At 41.4% G+C, this 27,825-nt stretch overlaps 1 protein-coding gene across 2 annotated transcripts; it reads left to right on the forward strand.

Annotated features, from left to right (window-relative positions):
* The first annotated feature begins 4 nt into the window (after positions 1 to 4).
* LOC129592215 (peripheral plasma membrane protein CASK-like) lies at positions 5 to 27,817 on the forward strand. Of its 2 annotated transcripts, none has more exons than XM_055488189.1 (16): positions 5 to 366; positions 6,693 to 6,805; positions 6,946 to 7,054; positions 8,126 to 8,558; positions 9,719 to 9,925; positions 12,098 to 12,346; positions 17,451 to 17,531; positions 22,362 to 22,448; positions 24,159 to 24,590; positions 24,847 to 24,925; positions 25,471 to 25,556; positions 25,699 to 25,866; positions 26,211 to 26,352; positions 26,447 to 26,593; positions 26,827 to 27,191; positions 27,356 to 27,817. In XM_055488189.1, the coding sequence occupies exons 1-16, from the start codon at positions 305 to 307 to the stop codon at positions 27,533 to 27,535; spliced, it is 2,940 nt and encodes a 979-aa protein (XP_055344164.1). In that variant the 5' UTR covers positions 5 to 304; the 3' UTR covers positions 27,536 to 27,817. The 2 variants fall into 2 exon arrangements, with proteins under 2 accessions (XP_055344164.1, XP_055344173.1); XM_055488198.1 differs by lacking the exon at positions 5 to 366 and adding an exon at positions 6,034 to 6,614.
* Positions 27,818 to 27,825: the final 8 nt, after the last annotated feature.

Here is a 27,825-nt window from a genome sequence, read left to right on the forward strand (position 1 = left end):
GCCCAGAACCGAAGATGCCGTTTACACTTTGCATATTTGCTGGTGTTGTGCCAGTTGAGCGCTATATACCGTGTTATTGCAGTCTTGCCACACACTGAATGGGAATTTATTTCTCCTCTATGGCATCCTGTTTCTTGTGTTTTTACACTGTAATTTGGATTACTTTCCATGCGGAGGATATGATCCAGAAAGGATTGCTGTGATTGTGCGCGGTGCGGTTCTTCAGTGTGCGCGGAGTGTGGAAAGAGAAGTGGTGGAGAAGAGCGTTGTTTTCTATCCAGTACGAGAGCCACTGTAGACCAGCATGGATGGAGAAGAACCAGCGCTTTTTGAGGAAGTTTACGAGCTGGGTGACTGTATTGGCAAGTAAGTGATGCTTGAAGGAGTCGCCGTTAAATTCTCATTAACGTCCGACATCTCGTGATAAGCGAGAAATGCAATGCGATGCGAAACTTTGTCGACCACTGGTCAGTCGTGCGTGGAATTTTTTCGTTCAGCCAACCGTGAATTTTACATTTGTTTTTATGATTTGGAAATTTAAAAATATCTGTAATATTTTGTGGGGTGAACCATAAAGTGTGCCACTACAGGAATGTGAATTTTCGAGTGTTTTTTTATTGTCTGTTTTGTGTTTTATTGTCTTTTTTGCGCAAAATAAATCCCTATACAATTATGCAGTCATAAATGTATGAAACGGAACTTGCAGTTGTATTGATTGCTCCGCTAGCTAAAAGTAAAATGTAAAACAGTATAAAAAACATTAAATTTGTTTTGTCTGTAAAAAATTAATTTCTGCTTCATCTGCTTACCATAAGATTGTGGTGTTCAAAATTATCATTGATAAATAGAACTTCATAAGTTCATATAGAAGGGTACACCTTATGTACATAATTAGAGGAACGACCAAATGATTACGTGAAATTTTTTAAATTGTATTTTTAAAATAAAAAATGCCCAAAGTAAATGCCCAAAGTAAAAATGCCCAACTGATTTGTTTGTTGATTGCTACTGATTTTGTTATTAAGTTTTTTGTAATTTATTTACACTCGAAAGGTGTTGGCACTCGTTAGGCACGATAAGCGTTACGGTTTTCAAAAGCTTTGTTTGTGTTATCTTTTTTTATTCGGTCGTTTCATTGTGGTTATCTCTGGTATGCTAATTAGTTACAGCTTTTTGAAGTTCGAGTTTATTAATAGTTGAATTGCGCTTATTTGTACCATCGAATACATTTTCGACACTGTCATGCTTGAAAGATTTGGCAGGCTGCGGCAAGATTTGATTCAGCTTGAATGTTTGGCAGGACTGGGATTCTGGTGTAGTTTTACTGGGTCGATTTGGCATTTCAGTTGACTTCATAATTAACTGGGTTGATGCATTTGAACTGATAATCCCCTGTGCTTTCATTAACTGTCTGCTTTCCTCCCAGTTATTTTGCAGTATTTCATAGTTTGACATTTTTGCTCTGGTTTCTAATCTCGCTGACTGGTAAAGATTGTTACGTATTGTGCCATTTATTATTTTTATAACTTCGCATCAGATTTATGAAAGGGAGGCACTTTACTTAATTTGTTTACCTTAAATGGGAACAAAGTCTTTACAATGGAGCTTTTAATTATTGTTGTTATATCTGTAATAGAATTTCAAAATGGGAAATAATTGTGAAAGCATGACAATAACGACAAAATCTTTGTTTCTCGGTTCTAAAATATACCCAGTAGATATCAGGGTTTAAGAGCGTAACGGGGTTTGGCAAGCGTTTGGTTTCTACAACATTAATTTTTTCATAAATACTGGCGTAGTAATATTAATTAAAGATGGAGATGAAGATTTTGGTATTCGTGCCAGCAATCCAGTTATAATCCCAGGAAATCGTAAAATTGGGCCACTGCAGATTTTCCAACCAGCCACTGCACAGTAAAAAGGCTTCATCCGATAATAAATTGTTATTCACAATGTTATTTTTCCTGCATGCTGCGCAAAATGAATGACGGCATAGGCGGCAGCGGAGCGAGTAGATTATTTTGGCTTGATTAAATTTTCAGTGCTAATCACAAGGTTTTATGTTTTGATGTCATTGGGCGGCGGAGATTGTGGGAGATGCTTGAGAGTCTGTTTTTATGATTTTCTATGGGATTGTGTCCCCACATATGTGCGTATACGCGATGGGCATGTGGCGGCGGCATCGGCGGCGGAACTGAGAATCCTTTTGCAAATCAAAGACGGCAAAAGGAGATTGCTCCCTTAACTCGCATATGTGACGTTGCTGTCTTATCTCTCCCATACAACGTTGAACTGTGTACGTTGGCTTGCTTTGAGTTGGCTTTGCCGGTTTGTTTGGCTGGTTTTGTGGACTAGTTTCCTTTAGCGGGATACAGATATGCAGTGCGTAGTAGCGCCGACTATAAAATAAAGACAAAATCGATGATGATGGGTACCAGCGGTTGGTGTTAGGGAAGAAGAAAAAAAGACGATTCCCGGCGAATAAACCAACCGGCACTCGGCGCCATGTACACAGTCAGACACACAGTCCCGGCCACAAGATATATATCCTGCCCATAGTTTCCTGCTCGTTTTAAATTTTAATTTGATACTGCTTGTCAAGCTGCGGGGATGTATTTTATTGCCGGATAATGCAGTAAAGGATCCCCGCTACACACTGCTCTAATTTTGTCAAGAGGCTGGCTGTGGCATGCGTGGAACGTTTGTAAAGATAGATGTCCTATGCGGGATCCCCTTTACACAAGTGCAAAAACCCCCTGCCCGCATCCAGCCGTTTTTCTGTTATTTTTTTCGCGCAATACGATCTTAGCGACAGTATGCAGGCTGGCAGGCAAATTGCGCGCCTGTGAGGAAAGTTATCAGTGGTTGTTGCAGCAGCTCCTAAGTATCCTTGTCACGCCAAGCTAATTTGGTGTGCCGCCGTGAAATTGATATACTTTAGAAGTGCCGTCATTACCCAGCGCTTATTTCATCCCCAATAAGTGGGATAAGCTCTGTAACAGAAAAACCCTGTCAGTCAGTTGGATATGGTCCGGTCATCAATATTGTACAGCGATGAAAAATCGGTTTTCTACACCTAGATTGTTATTTAATGACTGCCAAAACTATCTACAATGCGACTACACATGAACACCGTTTTCAGTCATCATCCCGAGTTTAGAATTACAGTACCGGTATTATTAGTTAGTACATTAGTCTGTGGACTGTAATGCCGTCACCATCAAATGCTTACTTACGCGTTCAGAACAAATGTCTGTCAGGGCCGTGTTTTCTTCCGGAAAAATTCTTATATGATGAAAAGTTTTCCTGTGGCTGTCGTATTTATTTATTTCTCAAATGTGATTCGTAATTGCGTACTGTTTAATGCTGATAATTGTTCCAGGAATTTACGATTCTGTTCGCGAATAGCGACTACGGATATATATGTTAACTTTGTGCTATTTGGCATTATGAACTTATGAAGCGGTGTTCTCTGACAGTTTTAAAAATAAGTCGCTTACTCCAGAGAAGGAAATTGTAAAAAAGTCGAATTGCTCATGAGGCCGATGTGCTGTACAGTGTCTGTACTTGTACAATAGTTCTGCGTTGTTGTGCTATTGGTGGTTCACATTAAAGTGTCGCTTATATAAGCGACACTTTAATTGACAATAGACAGACAGGATAATATTAATAGCAATCATCAGCCGTCCAATATAGGTTGACCGCCACATAAACCGAAAACGTTTTCCGGACGGCGCTTCGTAAGAGTTCGTCTTATTATAAAGTTTAACGGTGACGACAACGATAGATGGTAAACATGGGAAGAAGGGATCACGGCGTCGGCAGTGCTTGACATGGATCGTGGACGGGAGAATTGTTTCTTTACGCTGGATTAGGCTTGGAGTAGCTGACTAAATGCTTCCGAGTGTGCCACCTGGATGCATTAAATATGTTGACATTTATTACTCTGTGGTCACCTTTGCTTGTCAAACGGATAGCATACCCACTCATCCTCAATATACACAACGCAGTCTGGAGGGAACAATTGAGCACCCGAGGTCGATATCGAGTTTATCCCGATAATCACATATTAGCGGTGGCACTGTTTAGGGATTGTTGTGCTTTGCATTCGATTGGGTGGAAACGGGATATTTGTTTTCTTATATGGGTGCACTTAATAAGTAGTTGTGCTTCCACATGTGTCCGGCGTGTGTGCATCTTCAGCAAGCGATAATTACAGCCCGATGTGGTGAATTGGTGTCAGTGCCGGAGATGTGCGTTGCCGCTGCAGTTGTTTTTATTGTTGTTGTCTTTCTGCATCCATTTTTTGCAATGGTAATGCCTTTGCGCTATTGTTTGCTGTTCTAATTACCATAATAAAATTTGACAGGCGCTAGTTTTCTCCGAGTTTATAACAGTAGCGGTGCTGTAAGTGTACTCGCACTTTTTACATCTGGTTTTCGTTGCAGACTTGCAGTGAGTAATGATGGTAATTGTGTTCTCGTCCGTTAGATTAGCCGAATAAGTTTCAAATCACATAATCTTCGCAAAGTCTTTTCTTTCTCGCTCAGCACAAAAGACAGATGAGATTTTGATTTTGTACGTTCAAATTCCCTGTGGTAACTCGGGATACGCCCAGTGAGGTCCCTCCCATGGGCTCACGCTGGTGATGGTTAATCAGTCTTTATTAGTATTAGTCCGTTAATGGAAATCAAGCGCCCGTCTCGCGCAGTCCAGTTGGGAATTATTATACGTTCCCGGAAATCGCTGCAGACAGGCGTATGAAAATTTTATGATAGTGTCTTAAAGTTTTACGACATTAAGCTGATATGGAAATGGGAAGGAGTCCGAAGGACGGCATCCTGGATAATGGCATTCAAATCTAAACTGGATGTGTGTCGCTTACCTTGTTGATATTCCGCTGCAGTTGTCGGTTGGACTGTTTAATGTTGCATTAATGACGCGACATTTATTTGAGATTTACGAGTATGAGCGGCAGCTGGTGATTATTATTTGCACAGATACCTCTAATTACATAGAATAAATATCAACAGTTTCCAGTACAGGTCGGGAAATAGAATATGATATGGAACTCAAATGTTTAGTCAATCAAACGGTTGGTGAAAATGCGAACTTAGCATACATATGCCGGTTGGTGTCAAATGCGAATGCGCCATCGCTGGACCGATTTTGTGTGGGGCACTTAAGAGCTCTTTTTGAAATTTTGACAAGAAGCTAATTGTCGTTTTGTGATCAAAATATCATCTGTCTTGTCTGAGCGCACAGAATAGGAGAATCAGTGTGAAAACTTTGGTGTGATTTTGCATCGCGTAGTTTGTGTGGTTAAATGAGACAACGTTGGCCAATTTTAAAGTTTGTAAGTTATGAGTGTTTTTGCCACTCTTGTCATTTGCAACTTTTTAACGTGAACCATGATGGAAAAACCTAATATAAAATAAAAAGCTACATTATTACGTCGTTCATTTACTCATTATGTCATGCAGTTGTTTAATCATTAAAACGCTTGCTGATTTTGCTGATAGTATTAGGCCAAAACCGTTGCAGCTTGCTGTGGGCTGACCCATGAAATGTATTCCGCTATCAAACTTGATTTACTATGTATAATACTACTGATGCCGCTACTGTGGATTTTGGATGTACTTGATACAGTAGCTGAGAAATTTTAATTTTCATGTGCATGAATCTGATTTCGCATTGAGGCTGTGACACTGAAATTTTTTCTGTCACCGATTTTCCATCAAAGTAGGATGAGTGTACTGTGTAGTGTGCATGCTTGCATTGCCGGATTCTGTGCATGAGTATATATGACCGAGTGAAAAGGCGAGATCACCCAACGAAAAAAACAAATATCTGTATAAGTAATTATATTTCCGTTATAAGCAGATTCCACTGGCATAGCTGTTGTATACGATACAGCTTGAATAAACGGACATATACGGCTTCCGGCAAGATATGAAACATTGTACTGTTGCGCGAAGCAGAGTGCGCGGGTGCTAAATGCTTACAGATTCTATCCTATGTATGGAAAAGATCCTCTTGATGCAAAAAATACAGAATCAAATGTGATTCCAGCGTAGTACTTTAAGTAACGGGATTGAAAGCTTTCCTGCGTAAATCCAGAGTGTCGTCTAGATATTTCTGTCTGCTATGAATTGCTTGGTCTGCTCGTACGCATAATATACCGTACTTTCATACTGATACTTTGACTCATACAGCGTTCCCGACAATTTTATAGAATGCATCGTTCGATTATTTCCCGTTATCCATTAATTTGTTACATTTACGTGCTTAATAATGGAAATGCGGGCTAATGGAACAGAGTGAAATGCTGTACAGAAAGGGGAAAAATCGAAACTTTTAGTTGCATTTGCTGTTTAGGCTCTGTGCAGCTGGCAATTTGTGTGAAGTCATAAACCATTTAGTTTTTTGCAGTGATGGTTGTAAATGTGATTTTTGGGTGATCTTGTATGGGTCGTTTATCGGCATTTTACAAGATTTGCTTTATAATTAAAATTCTGTTTCCTGGTGATCTTTCAGTGAAGTTCCAGTTTTGGTGTTTTGGCTCTTGTTCGCGTTAGCGTTTACATTACATCTACGTATCATCATCATACCATGTACGATTGTTATGACTGGTCATTTGATTACGGTGGAAATGGGCAGCGTTGTTATTAATGTTTGTCTTCACTCTTTAGGGGTAGCCATACGGAAGTGTACAAGTGCTCTCTACGAGAGAATGGACGTAATTTTGCCGTGAAAATTGTGGATGTAGCCTTGTACACGACAACACCCGGGCTGAGCACGGAAGGTGGGTAATTTTTGTTTTGGATGATTTTCTTGTGCAGGCTGTAAGGCGAGTGGATGTTGAGTGGCTAGAAAAAGTTGACATGAGAATGGTGGTGAGTGGAAGATTGTCTAATTTGTTCATGTGGGGTTGTGGTATTGCAGATCTGAAGAGGGAAGCATCCATTTGCATCAAGCTCAAGCATCCTCATATTGTGGAACTGTATAATACCTACGCGAGTCGCGATGGAAAGTTGTACATGGTCTTCGAATAGTAAGTTGTTTCGGAATTCGTTTGCTAAACTTAGTGTAGTTTTTGCATAATTCGCTTCTGCGTAATAACAATGACTGTACATCTTACTTCTGAGGCGGTTTCTGCAGGAGAGGCGGTTTCTGGACAAAAGAAGGAAAAATTTTTGTTTATTTTAAAGATGCAGAAGCTTTGTTTTACGCTTTTTATTGCTGAACTATTAGCTGTAGCTGAACTTGTTGGCTCTTTTTAATTTTCAGTCTTTCAGGAAAAAAGGACGGAATAAAATTTTGAAACAAAGGATTTGGTGCAGGTTATATGGGAGAGGGTTCACGATAATAGTTTCTGAGATATTTTGATGAATTTGCGTAAATGCTGCACGTAAATGTGAATAGGTAGGGTTCACCATATATGTGTGAAATTGTGACCCGGTGGAACACAGGCTTTGCTAATGTTGCGAACAATGGCTGTATTTGGTAGCCGATCAGCTGTAAATTATGGAATTATTTGTATTACGAAAATAATACTTATTCCAGTGTTATCGCTGCTATCTGTACTAAAACAAACAGAGGTAAGCATAAAAAGATCGTTAAAATGCGCCTGCTTGAATGGTTAGCTGATTATCGTCTCCGTTAAAGACATGCGCTGTAGTCTTTGGTTATCGGGAAAACGGATCGTGGCTGGTCGCTTGTTCTGTTGGATATTTCATTTTGTGATAACACTCTGGGAAAACACAATGGTTTAAAAAATAGCTGTTACAAACAAATTGTTTTCTGCTGGCTTGCACTTTGAGGGCGTTCTTTATCACTTCAAAGTGGCGAAAACATTACTGGAAACAGTTCATGACTTTCATGAAGTAAAATGATCTTTACTTTGGATAGTCACGGTCTGTGGAAGCAACTGCTTTCCGGAAGATACAAGTGATTTAAGCAAAGAAGTTACCTTTTGCTTTTATCGCATAATTGCATTTCATTTTATTTTGTGAATTAGGAAACATGAGCTGTTATGGTTGTGTTTACATCTTTTGAAAAATATTATATTTGCCTTGTAACCATTCTGATGAACCCGCAGACTAAAATTCCCATAAATTTGCAGTATGGAAGGCGCTGATCTCTGTTATGAAATTGTCAAACGCGCCAGCGCCGGATTTGTGTACAGCGAAGCGGTGGGCAGCCATTACATTCGGCAAGTGCTGGATGCCTTGCATTACTGCCATATTAACAACATTGTCCACCGTGACTTGAAGCCCCACAGTATTGTCCTGGCATCCCGGGAAAATTCGGCACCGGTGAAAGTCGGCGGGTTCGGGCATGCTGTGGAGATGGATCGCTATGATCTGGCACCCATCCGCGGGCGGATAGGGTCGGCGCATTTCATGAGCCCCGAGATGCTGCAAGGCAAACCGTACGGAACGGCCACGGATATATGGAGCTGTGGAGTTTTGTTGTTTGTTATGCTCTCGGGTAATCTGCCTTTCCAGGGGACCAAAGAGCGATTGTTTGATGCCATTTGTAACGCCAGAGTTTCGGTAAGACGATTGGCACCCGGTGATTTGGTTGCTGATGTGGTCGATATTTGCTTCGAGCTGGATTAACAATAAAGGATAGCCTATTATATTGGGTAAAATACTGTAATTAAGAACGAGCGATGTGTGTTATTTGCTTGGTTACAACTGTTACAAGAGATTTCCCGCTAGAAAAATTAATAATAGAATTGTTTGGCAGTTAATTATGTTGTATTTCAATGTGAAATACTTCATAATTTTTGAAATACCAAATACTTTACGTCAGTAAAGCAGAAGTGATAAATCAATACAAGGCTAGCATTTCCTGGTGTGGCAATGTTCTTAACTGCATTCTGATTTTTTGACAGGCTTTTGAAAATTAAAGCTGTACAGTAGATCCAAGAGGTGGTAGTTGTGTTTGGTTGTAAGTATTTTGTTTACATTATGTTTGTGAATACCTTTCTGTTTTACGACAATGATTTCTGGTGTGTTAAGCAGAAAAAAGTTGAAGAAATAAGGATAATTTTAAGTAATCACTGGTCTGCTGTTCCTTCTTGGTCTCATAATGTTCGATTTTCCGCTTTCTCGAAATGTAACATTTTGGTTTTGGATATTTATTCATAAGTATCTTGTGATAATCAACACTACATAAAACCCTTGCATTATTTGGTGCGCTTGTTTAAGTGACAATGTCTCCCTAAGCGATCCGGTTGATCGTATTCTGCTACAAACTTCTCGATAATGTATTGTAAAAAGAGTTTTTGTGAGTGTTTATGTCCAGTCATAACCGTTTTCCGCAGCACTTTTCTGAGTGTTGACCGTAAATCCTCGATGGATAATTGGCGGCATTGTCCGGGAATGTTAAGTCTAATTGGTTTTTTATGGTTTCACTTGATCCACAGTGGCCGCAATCGGAGTCAAGTAACCGATCGAATCCTTGTTGGCTGACTTTGAGTCTGCGGCACTTGTCGAGATTTGGTTAAAAGTGCACGTCCCGTTTCTCATCGATACTCTTTGGGCCACATTATTGACTATAAATCACTTGCATACATAGTAGATTTGGAATAATGTGATTTGGACGGGATAAGATAGTTTGGGTCAGAATCAGCGCCGAAATGCTGTTGGATTTTGTGTAATATTCTGCGGCAATATTCATTTCAAAGGGGCTCTCTCTCTGTATGTAGATGCCAGGGAAAACATGGGATCATATATCCGATTATGCCAAGGATCTCGTATTGAAGATGCTAACGGTGGATGCAGCGGAGCGCATCACTGCGGCTGAATGTCTGGATCATCCGTGGTTGAGGGAAAGGGAAAAATGTGTCAAGCGCGTCCATCTGCCGGAAACTGTGGAGGAAATGAGGAAGTTCAATCAGAGACGAAAATTGAGGGTATGTGTCGGGGTTTTTTCGTTATTACTTTTTTCTTCGGTCGGGCCACGACTTAGTATTAGTTGGTATGGGTCGGAGCATGTGTATGGAAAAATTGTTGTCGAGTGATCGATGCGTTTGCTTTCTTGATCGTGGTATGCAAGCTCACAGTATTGTTGAATGACAGGGTTTTTGAGTTAGAATAAATAGTTCAGTTTGTGTTGTTTTTATGTTTCGCCGTTGATCTGCAAGATTGTGGATCAGGTGAGTTATAAACTTATAGTTATAAAAAATGAAGAACGTTTTCCTCGAAGCAAAAACAATGCTTTCTTTTGTAATGCGTTTTAGTTCTACTGAACTGGCTTACTTACCGTACCGAAATGCTTTCGTAGTATCTACCGTACCAAAAGTACTTTTCAAAGTTTTTTCGTAGTTGAAAACCAGAAAATGGTTTCGGTGCCGGATTTATTGAGATTTTCACTAATAGTATTTCCATCAAGAAAATTACTTATTTTTCTGGTATTGCGATAAGTTGTTATATCTTTTTTGGATGTTTTTTTAAGGCCCTAAATGGATGAATATGATTATGCAGTATTGAGATTCTTTGTGGGTTATAAATGCGTATACATGTTTTAGCGAATCGCATCATTACAATCTTGATAGTCCGTACTGCAGGTTTTGGACGTGTAAATTTCGATTTGTAGCAGTCAGCTGTGGCTAATTTATGCGGTTTATGTTTTTCCGCTGTCAATTATCGCGCGATTTTTAAGTGTCGGTGTAACCAGTGCGCGAAGCGTGGCTAGTAATTAAAATGTGATTGACGGCTGTGTTTGCAGTTCTTGACTTGGGGTGAAAGTATGGGCAGGCGAGATTGTTTTGGCTGGGATGTGAGCATCCAAAATAGATGTTGCTGTTGCCTGTTGGGCATTCTTGTAATTACGCTCTTCGATCGTGAACTTGTGAATTTTGCGGATTAGCGCCTTTAGAAAACTTCGAATAAGCTTGCATTAAGCGCAGTGTTGTGGGCGTTCGAAAGTAACGGTTTTTTTTCGAGTAACATAATATGATAAACGTTGTTGGAAATATTAATATTTTGTTTTTTAGTTCGCTTTCGAATGAGCACAAAACGTAAATAGGGCTTTCCTGATTATACCCGCAGCTGTTTCATTCTGTAAATTATTGACGCTGGAAGCGTTGTCCTTTTAGATCGGTATATTTATGCAAACGTTGGTTTAATTCTATATGATGACGGATTTTTTGCGTATTTATGGGAGTTACTTTTATATCGTTTGCTGCTTCCGCAGATTAATGGCGACTAAGCGCTTCTGTCGTTATTAAATTAGCTATATTTTTTAAATTTGCTGCGGAGTGTGTGGATTACATATTACGTTCTCTTTCCCTTTTTTCGTGCATCGACAGAGGAATCCGAAAGCGATTTATGAACAGGAAGTGACAGGAAAACTTGCTTTCTTACGTACATACAGCTATCGTAACTGTGTACGCTCATGTCAGCATACGCGCATTTGCTTTGACGAATAGCGTCGAGTATGTGAGAAAACGCGTCAGCAGTGGGATAAAACGCCAAAGAATCCCTGTTGATATAATTCATACTTTTTCATTTTGCCGATGCACGTTTTTAAGACCGTAGTTGACACTGGAACAGGATCGGCGAGAGCGAGAGAAGGAATGCTCGTCGATTGGTGGGCGGTGCTTTCAGTGCTCGTTTAACCGCCGGAATGCGCCGATATCGTTGCAAAGAGATAGAGAAAACAGCTTGTGTATTCCAGTACCAGCCACTATGCTACAATTTTGACGTCAAATAGTACAACTAATTGGCCTGCTGTTGCTTCCCGTTGCATTGCATTAGACCGCTTACAAACTACAGCGTCATTCGTCAGATACATTACACGATCTTACCAGCAAATTGACTTTATATGTGTGTATGTTTTCCCCATATATTTTGCCGGTGATTGAACTAGGCGGGTGATTGATAGCACGGCTTCTTTTTGTATCTGGAAGCAATTTTATGTAAAGTGCCGTCACGTTGTTTGGCTGTGTGTTGGTTTGGGCGCGAGAAGCGAGGTTTGTGTCTTGTCGGCGTGTAGTTTTTCACACCCTGTCGCTGCATTATCCTTTCACCCCCGCCGCTTCATTTGGAGAGTTTGTCTATACATTTCTGGTGTTGACTTGTAGGGAGCGGTACTGGCGGCTGTGAGTAGTCCCAAATGGAATGCCTTCTATAGTGATTCCCATACGGATAGTCCCACGTCGGCCCTGACCGAGTACGGTATGGAAATGGATGATCCGGCTACTTCCTCGGCGGCTGTGAGCCTGGTGCTGGATAGCCTGGATGAAATTCAGTGTCTGACCAATTTGCGGGATATTGAGAAGGATTTCTTGCATGATATTCTGGAGGATACGACGCTCCATACTCTGCTCAACGTAAGTTTATTTTTTTTTGCGTTTAGCCTAATGGCTTACAGGTTTCAGGGAGGTTGGCGGCATATGAGCCGTGAGGGATGTGATCGTTTTGGGAGTAGGGACAGGAGAGACGGGATAGAGATGTAATTAGAGCGAATTGTTTCAAGTGGTGTGTTTTCTTTGCCGCAGGTCACGTAGGCTTTATTTGCTGTTCGGTAATCCGCTGATGTTATCGTCGTTTAAAATCAATTCGTGTTGCGTGAGCATCACCGCCATAATTTTACAAAGCTTGCGTTTATTAGGGTTTAAACGGCTGTAAGTTATTTTGCCGAAACATTCAGACATTTACATTTGTTCAACAGGTCACGGTTTTATTTGTCACAAAACTAGAGGTGGTTTTTTTAAAGCGGTTGCAATATCCAGATATTAAGATTATCACTTCGGCAAGCTCAGTTGTTTCACTAATCATTTTTGGTCTGATAATTCTTTTATAGTGCAGATATTTGGATTATCATCGTTAGGAATGCATAAAGCTATAAAAAGGGTTAATGTTGTATTAGTTAGAGTAAACCCATTGGTCCGGAAATCACTTGGTGAAAAACAGGGTTACGGAATTTTTTCAAGGGAAATAATCACCCCGGCCCTAATTAATTAATAGCTTGTTTTTCATGGGTGAACGGGTGAAGAAAAGGGGGCCAGAATAGCAATGTCCCGTCGTCTCCGAGTCCAGTGTTGATCCGAAAATGGAAATGCCGGATTTGGGAGCTAAGTTGAAGCCGTAATTAATGGTCGGGAAAGAGGGAAGAAAGGAGACTGTGTTCCTTTTCCTCTCTTATGATATTGCACTGCACATTGACCCGCAACGGAAAGAAATCATCCACATCCGCTCTTTGCACTTGGACTGATGTAGTCGTGTGGCAGTTGGATAGTGAATTATTCAACTGCCACTTCATCGTGGGGCTGCTAGTAATTTTGCTACTGGTCGATAAAATGAAATGCAATTTATTCCTCAGAGCCGCCTAGCCGCCGCTTGATGGGCTGATCATCTCGTAAATGGACTTTGTCGAAAAAATTAGTAACATTTTCGGGATATTAGGTATTGATTTAAGGATTTGTTGGGGATGGAGAATTATGTGAATTAAATATTGATATTTTCAAACAGATTATATCCACTGAGAAGCAAATTCGATCTCTGTCTTAGGGTTTTGTAAGATTGAGTGCGTAGCATTTCCATTACGCTGAATTTCGATCCGCTTCACAAAAGGGAATTTGCGTTCTCGTAGCCTATTTTGTGGATGGGGATTTGGGCATTATCCTAGTTTATGGTTTCGTCGTAATCTGTTTTATTTTACTGAACAGCATTGCGTCCGCGATTTTGGTTTCAGTTCGGTTTGTAGATATTTCCAGAGGCTGCGGTGTTATCTAATTTAAGCCGATTCGTAGAAACAGAATTTTCTTAAACCATCTTGAAATGACGGTGTAATTGTTAAAATTGACACTTGCGGTCTTTTTCCTTGTACGTTTTCTCGCTGCATAAACGAAGGTTTCGTTTTGCATTTTTTTTTATTTTCATTCAGATTTGGTAATAAAAGTGAAGTTAATACTACTTTCTGTCGGTACCGGTCAGATTTTTATTAAAAAATCTCGATATTTGCAGGAATTGCGATTCCGTTTAATATGCCTAGGCGCTCGGCTGTATTAAAGTTCGGTTTTTCGAAACACGCCATAACCATAAGGGAAATTTGTATAAAGAATTGGAAAATGTAGAGAGCTTTTAATCGATCGATGTATTTCAAAATCGCGCATTTTGGATCTTCGTTGGGTTTTTTTTATTTTGCGAAATACTTGTGTATAACAGTCGGTATATCTGCTATACTGATACATTTAGCGGTATCAATAACGGGTTTTCCCATCTTTAAATGTGTGATACGCATTTCAAAGGACGATTAGCATAGCTTTAAACATAATCACACATGTCGGCTGAACTCACAAATATGTGTTACGTCTCAGGAGAAATCATGTTTGCCGCAGAAATTAGCATGAATACTGTTATTCCCTTGAAAGATGTGTTTACTTGCTTCGTTCTGTCAATGTTATGGATCGTTTTGACCCTTACGAAAAACCGGTGTGTTGCATATGCCATTTTCCCCACAAGTGTGTTTGTCGGTATTGACGGTTTGTTCGCCGTCTTTTTCCGATCCTTTCGATTTTCGTCTTGTTGACTCCCAGGCTTCCGACGGTTAAAAGTTCTGAAAAGAGGCTATCGACCGAGCCTGCCATCCTGTATTCCATAAGATAAAACTTTTAAATCTTTCCCGGTACAATTACCGAGTGGTCATTTCAGTACTCAGATTGCGCTTTTATTTTTATCTGTATCGATTTGTCTGTTTTGAATGGACAGTGGCGGCAATAATGCAGTGGACAACCAAAAGGGACAAGCCATCCAGCTTGCAGTTAGTCTATTAAAAACAGGATGCCCGGCGGAATGGGGCCGCATGAAATATAGGGAAGATATATTTGTTGTTTCGTGACTGCAGGGTGTAGATTAAATGCAATGAGATTACCATGTCCAGTCGAGTGGACTAAACGGATTTGTGCTGGTACATGCATTGGATACTGCGTATAGTCAATAGTGCTGTCCGATATACGATCGTGATGAACTCAACTAGTCCAAACATTCGACATGCTCTGTCTTCCGGTCAGCATGGAATGTTTACTGTATGCAGTGTCAAGTTTTTCGGCGTCTTGCCGTAAGATAGTTGTTAAGGCAGAGCGGTTAAAAAAGGTGTGCATGAGGCGTATTTTCGTTCATCTTGAGGAGTTAGCGTTCGACGATTTCAGTTCTCATGTTCCACAAAAAGATTTTCACTATATGCGTACTGGATAATGTTTGGTCAGATTTTGTAGCAATGAACTGCTTGGACGTAAAGTTACTGCAGCATTTGGATTTTCTCAAAACGATATGAGGGTTTAGTTTGTCGGTATTCGTATGTACTTAGTGCGTTTCCATTATTTTACTACGGCACTTTCTCTTATGCAGCGCACAAACAAGATTCCCACAGCCAAATGCGTGCTGGGATATACAGTATGTGTGGTTCTTACTTACATGCACGTTATGTTACTTTAAAATTAAATCTGGATTCATCCATAACATGTGTCGATAGTAACCCATATCACGTACCGTACATAATTACTAGCATGAAATGTTGTCAAGTTATTAAAATTTGAGCTCAGAAATTGTGCATTCGTGTTTACCCCCTATGTTTTAACTGCATCGCAGTTGCTGTTTAAGACCCTCTAAAATACGTAGCATTAGGTTTTTTGTGTTCTTTCGTGCGCACATTTTGCTTCAACTTTACAGCACTGAATCTGCCTGGAATAGCGTGGTATTTCGTTACCCGATACCATGATTATTACTTACCAGTATCTTCCTGCATCTTGTGTGTGATAATTTCGCTGTGAATTCGACACTAATCGCATGTTAAACTGTTCAGCGCTGAAATTAATTGTAAGACGTGTAAGATACTACTTGAGGGAACGAAATAATTATACGAATATCACTTTTGAATAATCATAAGCAATTTTCTGCAAGTTATCCTGGCGCTGCCGGAAACGGCCATGGAGATCCGTCCATATGCAGGGCGAATCGAGCTTTGTGCGCATTTCTGTATTTACTCATGACATTTTTGTATCATATTTCCCTGTTTATTTTACAGTAGTTCAACTGAGTGAACGATGTACGGGGATGCTAGTTTTGTCCTTTCCGGTCGTATCCGACTTGCTCGCTATAATTACATTGTGCGTCTAGCGACGGCTCCCATTTGGCCCTGGACACTTCACATGAATTGTAGCGAATCTCAGATTTTAACCGTACCCTAAATACAGACTGACAAAGTGGAATACTTAAGGCGTAGACAGTCAGCTTAAGCGGAAAAGATGACTTGAACGCGGTGTGACATTTTCTTGTTAGCACTAGTACAAGAATCCCGGCGAATCGCTTAATAATTCATAATATTTGATTGTTCCCGTTAGTGTGGGCACTTTTCTTCCCTTAACGGGACGAACGAGACGCTCAGTTGGGTTGAGATTTGGTCGAGGGCAACTGGGATATTTTCCTCTTCTTGGGGACAGTCACATCGTTGTTTAGCATAAAATGGCGCATGTTTTATGATCGGAAGATTGGTTGGGGTGGTATGAGTATATTTTCCTGGGAGAGGAAAGTCATCGAGTTAATCTAGTGCAGACAATTCTCATACTCCCGGGATTTCCTTAGACGAGCCCCAGAACCGGTATCGAATTTATGCCAGGGATTGAGTTGTCAAATTGCAAATGTAATCGCTGCTACTTGGGTCCGGGTCAAAGAGTTTCACACACGGTTATGTTTGGGTTCGTATCATTTTTAACTGCCTGCACGCGCGGCCAATCTTGGTACAAGGGAAGAGCGCGAGTCGGTTGGGATGATATAAGAGTGTGTGTATGTTGTATGGTATAATCGCTGCTTGTTTCCTTATGTACACAACCACTCCAGTTCCGCAGGCGTCCCGAAAACTCCACCCTGTATGGGCTGATGTTTGTGCATGTGTGTACACTTGGGCTGGCAGGCCCGAGCTTGACAAAAAATCCCTTTTTACCCATCACGATCCATGCACCGTGAGGGAGCGTATTCTTTTCTTTTTGCGCTGTATCATCCCGTTGTTCTTGTGTGGCCGGCCCGCTGACAATCTGGCTGCATAAATGTCGGCGAAGATTCATTTATGGTTAGCTGGGGAGGAAATGCCGGGGCAAATCTGATTAAAAGAATGATGGATTTGCCGCGCTGTGCGTTGTGCGCTCATCATGTCGGATTTTGGTCGTGATTTGCGTAATTTATTGCAAAATCTCAATGTAGCATCGGCGGCTGCGCTGGCCCTTACCGGGCTGAATTATTCCGAGTACCATACCCTTGTACGGGGATTACGGCAGATTCTTGTATGTGGGTGTACGTTTTACTGAGTAGGGCTAATTGAATAAATATTTCCGGCACCCCACCAGATGTAAATAAATCGGTTCCAACTGAGTGGACATTTGCAGTCATTGTGCACCGCGGCAGGAGATGGAGTTAATCAAGCCTTTTTGATCGTTGCAGTTATACGACCGGATTGGCAGTCAAGGTCAGACGGGGACTGTGCGACCACGAAGTGGGGATGCGGTGGGATTGATTGTTGATGTAAGTGCTGTTATGGGTGTACGTGTATCTCTGTGAGTGTGCTGTTTCGGTGCATTTTAACCGGGCGAAGATACCACACGGGGTCCAAATGGAGAAACATTTGACGACTGTATTTTGGCTGTCCCAACATGCACGCGCATCGTGGATACAGTATAATGCCGTGATGTCGTCCGCTTGTTCCCGCTGGCCATCGATCGCAGAGGGGTGGTTACGTCAGTGTTTAATAGCTTATGGAATGTGTAACTGTATAGTTGCCATTCCCAGCCGGAACGCTCGACGGCGGGAAGCAGGCGTCTCTAAAAAAACATTAGATGCCGTAGACAGGACTGCCAGCGGATCAGCGTTACGCTGGACGCGTGCTCGATGCTTGTTATTTAATCATTTCACTATCCAGTCATAGCGCATGTCCCCAGAAAACCGATCGAGTGCCTGTGTAAGACATTTGCGAAAGAAACGGTTGCTTTTGAGTTATTCCTTTTTTACTGTGGAATTTGGTTATTTTCATTGATTTACTTCACATAAGATTTGGTATAACGCTAGCCGCAGCTTAGCTCAGTCAAACTTAAAATTTAGTCGCATAATGTGAGAACTGAGAACATGCTTTTAACACTGTAACTTTGTATAGTTTTGAGAATCGTATCGAATTGTATGCTGTCTGCTTATTCGTATAACTACAAGTACATAAAGTTCAAATTCATAAAAAATATAACTGTACTCATGTTAAAAACAGTAGCATTAAGGATTTTCCACCGAAAATACCAATTTAAATGCATCAGCAGACCGCAGACAATTCGATAATATCTACAGAATTGTAAAAAGTTACAACACAATAATTATTTTCTCGCATGATGCGACTAAATTTTGAGCTATGACCGAAGCGAGAATTATGACAATGCTGATGTTGGGTAAATTTGTGTTGATGAAATCAGTATGCGAAATGCATTTGGTCAAGTGTGTAATATTGTTATTCACTGTCAGATAATATCGGTCCCCGTTTGTGCTTTGAATTAACTACGTACTGTACTTAATAGTGGAATCACTGCTCAGTGCTCGCTGGCTTGCGAAGTTCGCTAAGAATCACTGGTATCGTAGTCACTGGTCACATACAGTCGGTAGAAGTTTCACGAGTTGTAATTTCCAAATACGGTTTTAATTGATTGTTGATTCGGTTTCAGCCAGCTTTTTGTCGGTTTCTTTCGTTGAAAATTCTTGTATTCCTATGCGCAGAAGCGGTGTTTTCTACTTTAGCGATACAACTGAAATTGCAAACAGCAGCTGAGCAGTAAGCTGTTAACGGTGTGCAGAACTCCTCATTTCCTGTTTACACCCGTTTTGTTTACCAGGCCGCTGACTGATCGTAGTCCGTAGCTAATATTGCAAGACTTCGGTTCCGGCAACTGGAGAAGCAAATTAAATGCGATTAAAAAACCTTACCATAGCACACATATTTTCCGGAAAATTTCTGTTAAGATTGCATGCAGTTTGCAAAAGAACGGCTACGTTTCTGGGAATGCATACACTTTGCATAACTTCTCCGTTAAGAATAAACATGACGACCGCATCCATGTCCATAACGGCTGACGGATCGGTAAAAGATGATTGTACTTTCTGTTCCTCTGTACACACGTCGAATGCGTTCGATTCTGTTAACATTCCGAACGCCGATCAGCTGCGTTGTTCGCGCTGGTGCTCCAGGAAGAGGATTGTGTAATTGAAATCCCGTTGACAGGGATCGGGAGGGAGAGCAAGGAGAGAAAGGAAGAGGAAGAGGCAGTAGTATTGGTGTTAAATGAGAAGGTCCTCTATGTCTGGAAAGAAACGATCGTCGTTTTCTGGGAGGAAAGGCAAATAGGGACACACAGCCGACACGAATATATATATCTGTATGCATGTGTCGTGGTGTTGCCGGCGGGTTTTGATTGGTGATTGTTGGCAGCACAGGGGATAGAAATTGATCTGCTATTGGCGTTTGATTCGGGGTAAAAAAGGACAGTCAGTGTGCGTGTGTGTGCGGCAGTTTAGGGAGTTGAATATAATTAGCATTAATACGCGGCGCACGCGGCACGCCATTTGATGGGCCGCAGTTTTTCGGGGTTTCCAGTTGGCTGGATTGTCTGCTTGATTGGCCAACTTGATCAGGTTTTTTTGTCGGGAGAAAATTGGTCTGCTTATCCGATGTTACGGTATTCTTCCGCAACGTATGTGGCTTGGTGGGGATTATAGAGAAAATTAGCCTGCTGAAGTGCACACTGAGATTTTATATAAATATTGACCTTATTGAAGCTTATTCTCTGATTATAGTGTATATTTTTCTGGTGATCCGTGTTTTTCTTGGCTGATTTGCTCTGCCCGGCTGGGTTGTTCCCATCCTAAGTGAATCGTGATTGTATGTTTGGACATGCTGTTTCTGGACATTTATGCGTTTGTTAGAGGTTTTTTGCACTGGGAAATGTTTTTGTCAGCCGGAGTGAAGTCGTGTTTAAACCCGGCTTAAATTACGGATAAGTGCTCCATAACGATACTCTTGACTGCTTCCCATTCCCGTGGATCCTGAAAGAAACGGGAATGTTTAACACTTGTTGTATGCCTTCAGTGTATACGTATGGATGTGTGTATGTTGGGAAAAAGATATCGATTTCCCTCGTGTACCGTCGCACAAAACGCTAGTGACACTTTCGCCAAATGTAACCAAACTGCACTTTTGGACGACGTTGTCCAAATGATTCCAAATGGCGCTACTTGATTGTCAAGCCCGTTAGCTGGAAATTGTGTTCCATTAGCATATACGGGAGGGGATGTTTAGTGTTTGGCGCCTGTTTAAAGTTGTCCAGTATGGCTGATTGTTTATGACGGCTGCCCCGGTGTGTGTATAATGGATGTGTTGCGCTGGTTGAATGTGTTTGGCCTTCTAAAGAAGATGTAAACGCAGAAAAGGGCATGATTTAGACATGGTCACACAGTAGCCATGGAGTACTCGTCATCGGCCAGTCGGAATGCGCTGTATATGAATGTGTTTACGTTGTTGGCTTTACGGGTAAGTTTATAGTTTATGGCCGCTGTTTGTATAGTGCGTATGTTTGGTAGGGTTTCCTTTTGAGCGGTTACAGCAGGCTTGAGTTTCCGCGATTATGGGCTTGGTAATCGTAAACCGGGTACCTTTTTGCAGCTGTTTCATTGTTAGTTCGAAGTGAGTGCGCGCATTACTCATGGGTCCCGGTATCATAGATGATAAGAGTACGTTTTCTTAAGGATTAAATTGCCGACGCTGTATTTTTATGTAGTGCGCCAAAATTTACCGATGATGAGATGCAATGCATGCGCGTAATTGGGGATTAGAAAAATTGGGTTTTTTCTTCGTTGTCATCTGTGGCTTATGGCCATTTCTTCAGATGTACGAATAACAGACAAGACTAACAGTAGAATTTCAACTTCTCCCTCTTTGGGAAATGACAGGATTGGTTCTTTATTGTGTTGTTAATCGGCATCTCATTAGTGTATGACGTTTGCAGTTTAGGTTTGTCTAGTTGTGATTGAGTTAGCATCTGATTAATCATAACAAGCCGGTAAAAGTAGCTAGATACAAAACGGACATTGTTCATTGCCAGTTGTCATCACTACTGAAGTTCGGATTTGGAAACGCTTTGTTATTTAAAAACGGTTCGTTATTTTTTAATAAAACATGTTTTGTCTAGGCATATATTTTGTTCTTAAATCGTAACCCTTCTACCGGAAACTTTATATTCTGCTCACTTGTAAGTGGACTATCTAGCTAGCCAGAAGTTACTCATTACGTATCGCTGACCACCAGAGTGTCGACTTCAAGTGTTTTGTGCAACATCGCCGAAGTGATGTAAGGTTGTGTTCTTCTGTCTAAACTGTTCTTAACCATTACCATCTTCATAGCTAATGATATCGTTAAGAGTACGTAGAAAACCAGTCATTTGATACAAAAAAATCCTCGAATTCAGAAACCCTAAATCAAGCCGACATGTCGTTAAGCATTAAAGCGTGGGATTCCATTTATGGACTACCGGGAGCGCATCCGATCCGCTGCAGTTCCGGTGTTTTGTTGTAATGATATGTGAAGAGATTTTTGTTGACTATATACGGGGGGATAGAAGAAAATCGTTTGTCGCGTGCCAATATCCGTTGCCGACATAAAGACAGTGGGATAAAAAAGGATCCCATTGAAAAACATATAGAGAGGAGAGTATTTGGCTTTTAAACAGTCCTCGCCCTAGTCTTTTTATTGGCTGGACCGTAAGAGCGAGTGAGAGTTTATTTGTATGCTGATGATGGTGATGAGAGTATGGACTGGATGGGATAGGCCCCAGTGTGATGTGTGTTGTATATATTTGTACGCTGCTCCTCCGAGAGCTTTAGGGGAATATTCTCTCAAACGGTTTCTGCACAAGTACTCCGGCCTCTTCTCCCGCAACTGTCGTCATATAAATCGTAATCCATCGAAATGATGATATATACACAACTCTGTGGCCTGCGCGTGTGGGGAGTTTGATATTGCATTGGCGCGCGGGAATTATATAGGCCATTACGTGTGTTGTGGGAGTTGTGTGATTAATGGGCAAGAAAATAAGTGGGAGAAAATTAATCATGATATGGAAATGAATATACATTTTCGCTGACTGCGACCGGCAATTGATTTTTGTGTGTGCATGAGCGCGGGCTTCGTCAGAAATTGCGTTAGGCTACTGAATTGGAGAGCGAAAAGTGCTGGCATATGTTGGGGCTATTTGCTGCGCGGACTTTTGTTACACTGCATTGGCGTAGAAAATGCAATCGACGTACTGTCTACATTGCCGACGCTTTCAGGTTCTGGAGACGCTAGATGAAACTTCGGAAGATGCTCAACCGGACGCTGAGGAATTACGCCGGCTTCTAAATCAGCCTCATTTGAGGGTAAGTTTTTTTCCTGGAATATGTAATGCAGTAGTTGGTCTCTGGTGAAATGGATACATATTCCGTATTGATTGAAATTTGCAAGTAAATCGAAGAAAAAACTGGATTACTGCCGGCGACGAGAGACGAATGGTTTTTTTTTCTGTCGCGGGATGTCGTATTGACTTTGGCTTGGATGGTGTGGTTAAATAGTGGCTGGTGTGTTGACCATGTCTTTGTCAGTAAACAGTTGTTAACAAAAGGAACGAGGCGGTAAAAGGGAAAGATAATCTGGGAATTCTTTTGAAAAAACGCGGAAATATTGGTTTGACATTGAAAGACCTTGGATTTTATGAAACATATTCTTCGTTTTAAAATCATATTCCATTAAAAAATTTTGGAAAATTCTTTTGGTTTAGCAACTTTTCGACCCTTCGGTTTGTTGCCTCACGGATAATTTGGTTGTGATGTTGAGAATAGTAAATTTAATTTTGACGATTATATGTGTATTATTATGTTTTTAAAAGTTGTGCAAGCAGTTCCTTTTTACAGCCAATCTTTTCACGCTACAGCTGTCTTTGATTCAAAACTAACATGATGAAAAATTCATTGGAAAGGCTCGTAGGGACACTGGGCTCAAAGAAAAATTATCGGGTTTTTGTATGGAAACTTTACAGTCTGCTAGACAGTAAATTTGTGTAATGTTCGTACATTGTAGTGAAGAAATTTTCGCAACAAGCGCTTATGCAAACACTGGCCGCGGAAGTTGTTCTCAAGTGGCCTGGTCAAGATGACTTCTCTCTTTATTACGCTTATGTGGAAGAAAGCCAATCTTTTTATGTTTTAATCTTAAAGATGCCAACAACGTCCTCGTACAATTTAGCATCTGGAATGTTTCTGTGAGCTATTTCATGCAGTTTTTGAATTGATTACAAAATTGATCCCTTGGTAATTATTACTGTTTAAAAAGGTGGTGTAATTGTAAGTTGTATTTATTTGTAAGTTGCAAGTTGTAATTTAGCTTGTCTGAAAATTGCTCTAATTTTTTTAATTTTTGATAACGGAGTATTGGGCTTAGTCTTATCGAAACTTATTTAAACTTATTTACTACTATCTGTAGCGTACTTATTCAAACTCCAAAAGTAAGTTTCCCTAAACAGTAAAACCTAAATTTTGTAAAACCACAATGTTTTTCGGGCTGATTGTGCAGCGGTCGAGTTTTTGGCTAAAAAAATTTCCTTTTTCATCTACTAGACACAGCAGCCGGTGGTTCACCGTTGTAACGCTATTTGAATTTCGCAGCAATGTTTTCGATGAAATGATGGAGCACACATGTGGACACACTTACGCATTTCCTCTGTAATCGAAATTTGATGAACTTGCGGCGGATAAGACAAAATCCTCTTTGTGTCTGATATCGTAATGATATGCAATAATTCATAGAGTCATTGATGCGGCTAACGGAGCTGGACATTTAGTATGCAAGAGTGGGAGTGTTTGAGAAATCATATTCCCGTCTCCCGCTGAATGCATAATTTGTTGTGGTATTTTCCGTTTTTGATGTATGATGTCTCAAACTCGTCCTTTTTGTTTACATCCTTCCGTGCAAACCCTTGTGAATTATTTACATTATCTGGAAGCCGTATTTATGCTTTCTGTAATGCTTGTCAGGAGACATGCTTGCTATTCTTTTTACTTCGAGAAACTGATTGGGAACATTGCGTTGTTTAGGCCTTAATACAAGCTCACGATGTGATTGCCCACGAAGTGTACAGCCCGGAGGCACGGGCCCGTTCCCTCTCACCCCAATCCTTCCCAGTGAGCGCTGCCGCTCCCGGCCAAGTCAATGGACCGGGCTCCGACGGCACCGGCAGTAGTGCGGCCAACGTCTCCTTCCACAATGTGCCCAACGCGGTCTCCCCGCCGCCTTACCATTCGGCCACCACCGGCTCCCCGCCACCTTCCTCCCATCCATCACGCTCGCATTCGGCGCACAATCATGTCACGCAGGCGCAGGCCAACACCCACGGGAGTGCGCGCAGTGTACGGGACATGGTCGACGCTCAAAGCCATATGGATGCCTACTCGCCGACGCCGTCGGGTGGGCAGAGTCTGACTAAGGTCCGACTGGTGCAGCTGTACAAGAACGCCAACGAACGCTTGGTAAGACGCTGTGTTTGAGCTTTAAAACGGATCTGAGCGTACAGGATGCGTCATTTATTTCTGGGTGTAAGCTTCCGCGGCGTTGACAAAGAAAGATCGCTTCTTTTGACGATCGAACGTGGTAGAGTGGCATTTTTGAAACATTTCTTTGATGGGTATTGAGTGCGATCTCTACTGCTCATATCGGTGGTAAATCAAATAACTTGAGTGTTGCGTAAGTTAACCTTTCTATTCCTGAAGCTCATTATTTTTGTAGGGATTCACACTCAAATTGGACGAAGCTGGGCGTTGCACAGTGGCACGGATATTACATGGAGGCCTTATTCATCGCACAGGTAAAGCAGACATCCCAGTATTGAATCACTGTTATTGCTAGCTAAGATATTTTTGTGCGTGATTGTAAACTGTATTATTTACAATTCCGTTATTTACAATTCCGTTGTTTTGTTGGTGTGAATACTAACTAATTAGTTTGGGAAATAATAATAGTATTTCTACGATTTTATCCTTAGAACAGCGGGAGTGGGAAAGTTAAGTGCTGACTGCATAAATTGTTCTATATATACTTCTATGTATAAATTTTCAAAAGGAGAAATAATTGAGGTTTTTGGGCGTACGAGATGTGTGGGAATTAATTATGGTGATGCTAGGAGAGAGTGCGAAAAGATTGCGTACGGTTAGTGCCTGCCGGCCAATCTAGCGGTTTTTGTTTGTTGAACCAATAAAACGCACGCGTAAAATGATTTTATGGATTCCCATGACGCTGGGCGTTGAATCTATTTTATGCTTTATCACCATCATCCTCGGCGCTCCTTCGGCGGCAGAGGCTTATTATAAGTCGTCCGATCTAAAGTTGGGGGTTTTTCTTTTTGGGCTACAGAGACACTGCGTGTTGGCGATGAGATTAAGGAAATCAATAACATCCCCGTGGCCAACCAGAGCGTGGATAAACTGCAGCGGATGCTGGTATGTGCGGGAATGTTTTGACAAGGGCTGGCTGTTTCTTCAGCCCAGCTGTTTGTGTATCCTGTCTGTCTGGGAAGCCAGAGAAAAGCGCGCGTGTATGCAGTCAAAGACGTCGGTATTATATGTGTGTATGTGTGTGTAGAAGGATGCGGCCGGAGCCATTTCCTTCAAAATCCTCCCCAGTCGTCGGCCTCCGCCGGCTGTTTGTGAAGTACACGTCCGGGCGCAGTACGACTATAATCCCAAGGAGGATCCCATGATCCCCTGCGTGGATGCCGGATTGGCCTTCACTGTGGGCGATATTCTGCAAGTAAGCTGCGCCAATTTGTTTTTGAACGGCCCCAGTGAACGTGCCTGTAACGGTTAGGTTCGGGGCAGTCTGCAGATGCAATCGTAGTCTATTGGCGTTTTCAAACTTTTCAAGGTGATTCGGTTAAAGGCTGCACTGAACTCAAAACAGTGCTAATAATGCTCCAATTGCTTCTGTCAATTTTTATAATGGACTAACGGTTGCAGTTTTTCTTGTTTTTCGTTTTTGAAAATTAGCTTATGAAATTCGCTGAGCCAAGTGGTGAAAAATTAAAACCAGTTGAACTTTGTTTGTAAGCAGATATGTGATTCTGCCATTATTTTGGTTTACTTTGCTTTGTACAGGTTATCAGCAAAGAGGATCCCAATTACTGGCAAGCTCGGCACGTGGAACAGCCCGATTTACCGGCTGGGCTCATTCCCAGTCCAGAGCTGCAGGAATACAAAATAGCTTGTTTAACGATAGAACGCTCCCAGCAGGACAATTGTAAGTTCCCATAATGTGATGCACTCAGTGCACTGTTACTAAATAGTCACATTAACATGTTTACTGACGGCTTGAACGGTTCTTTTTACTCTAGCACATTGCGCGTGGTTTGGGAAAAGGAGGAAAAACCGTGATAAATATTTTGTAAAGAATTGTGGCCTTCTTGACCAGCTGGAAGTTGTGACCTATGAGGAGGTGGTTAAACTGCCGTATTTCGAAAGGAAAACTCTCGTCCTACTAGGTACGTTTGTCGATTTAATTTTTGTTCTGGTGCGACCGATAAATAATTAAACAGCACATAGAGTTAACTGACAGCGAAATAAGCTTACACCGAAAAGACGGTGATTTTAGCGCAGCTTCGGTTCGGGATTTACGATTATAATTTTTTTAGAAACTGTGGATATATATTGCCATTAGGCGCTCAGTTATTTGACATTGATATAAATACTTTGCACTTCCTTGGTGTCTGTGCAGGTGCCCATGGCGTCGGTCGGCGGCACATCAAAAACACGTTAATCACGAATCATCCCGACAAATATGCCTATCCTATTCCGCACACGACACGGTCGCCCAGGAAAGATGAAATTAATGGGCGAAATTATTTGTTTGTCAGTCAAAAAGAGATGTTGGCCGATATCGCCAACAACGAATATCTGGAGTACGGTACACACGAGGAAGCGATGTATGGGACCAAACTGGAGACAATCCGGCAGATTCATCGCTCCGGCAAAGTGGCCATTCTCGATGTGGAACCGCAAGCGCTCAAAGTGCTCAGAACCTCGGAATTTGCTCCCTACGTGGTATTCATTGCCGCGCCCTCGCTCAGCAACTTTCAAGATGTAAGAGCATATATTCGCGGCTGTTTTATTTTTTAAACGCAGTAAATTAAAACCGTTCAAATTTCGACTGACTTTGTATAAATTTTTATCCTCCTTTTTTGGTAATTCATAGTTTCTTTGTTGGCTGTTGTTGAATAAATTTTACACTAAGTTTTACATTTCAGACTGACGGTAGTCTGCAACGACTAGCCAACGAATCGGTGGTATTGGAAGCGACATTTGGGCATTATTTCGACCTTGTCTTGGTTAATAATGACATCGATATGACCATTCAGCGACTGGAAACGACTATGGAGGATATTCACAGTCAAGCACAATGGGTGCCCGTCAGTTGGGTATATTAATATGGAGAGAAAGAATGGGTCGCTCCTTCCGCTAAATCTCACAGTTGGGAACATTCAGCCCGTTGCAAATCCAAGTGCCATTTGTTCTTCTTTTCGTTGCGATGGATTTCAAAAATTCGTTGTTTTTCTACTACATTAACGATTTTACTGCACAGCTACAGTTGCAAAGTTTGCCGCGGTTTGGTTTTGATGCGTAAAATATGGTGGTTTCGCTGCGTGCAAAGTGGGAAATCACGCTCAAGCAGATGTTCAGTCTCCGATTCGAAAGAAATAAATTAACGAGAATAACG

The sequence above is a fragment of the Paramacrobiotus metropolitanus genome, unplaced genomic scaffold, assembly GCF_019649055.1.
Source record: "Paramacrobiotus metropolitanus isolate TYO unplaced genomic scaffold, Prichtersi_v1.0 Parri_scaffold0000003, whole genome shotgun sequence".
NCBI classification, from domain to species: Eukaryota; Metazoa; Tardigrada; class Eutardigrada; order Parachela; family Macrobiotidae; genus Paramacrobiotus; species Paramacrobiotus metropolitanus.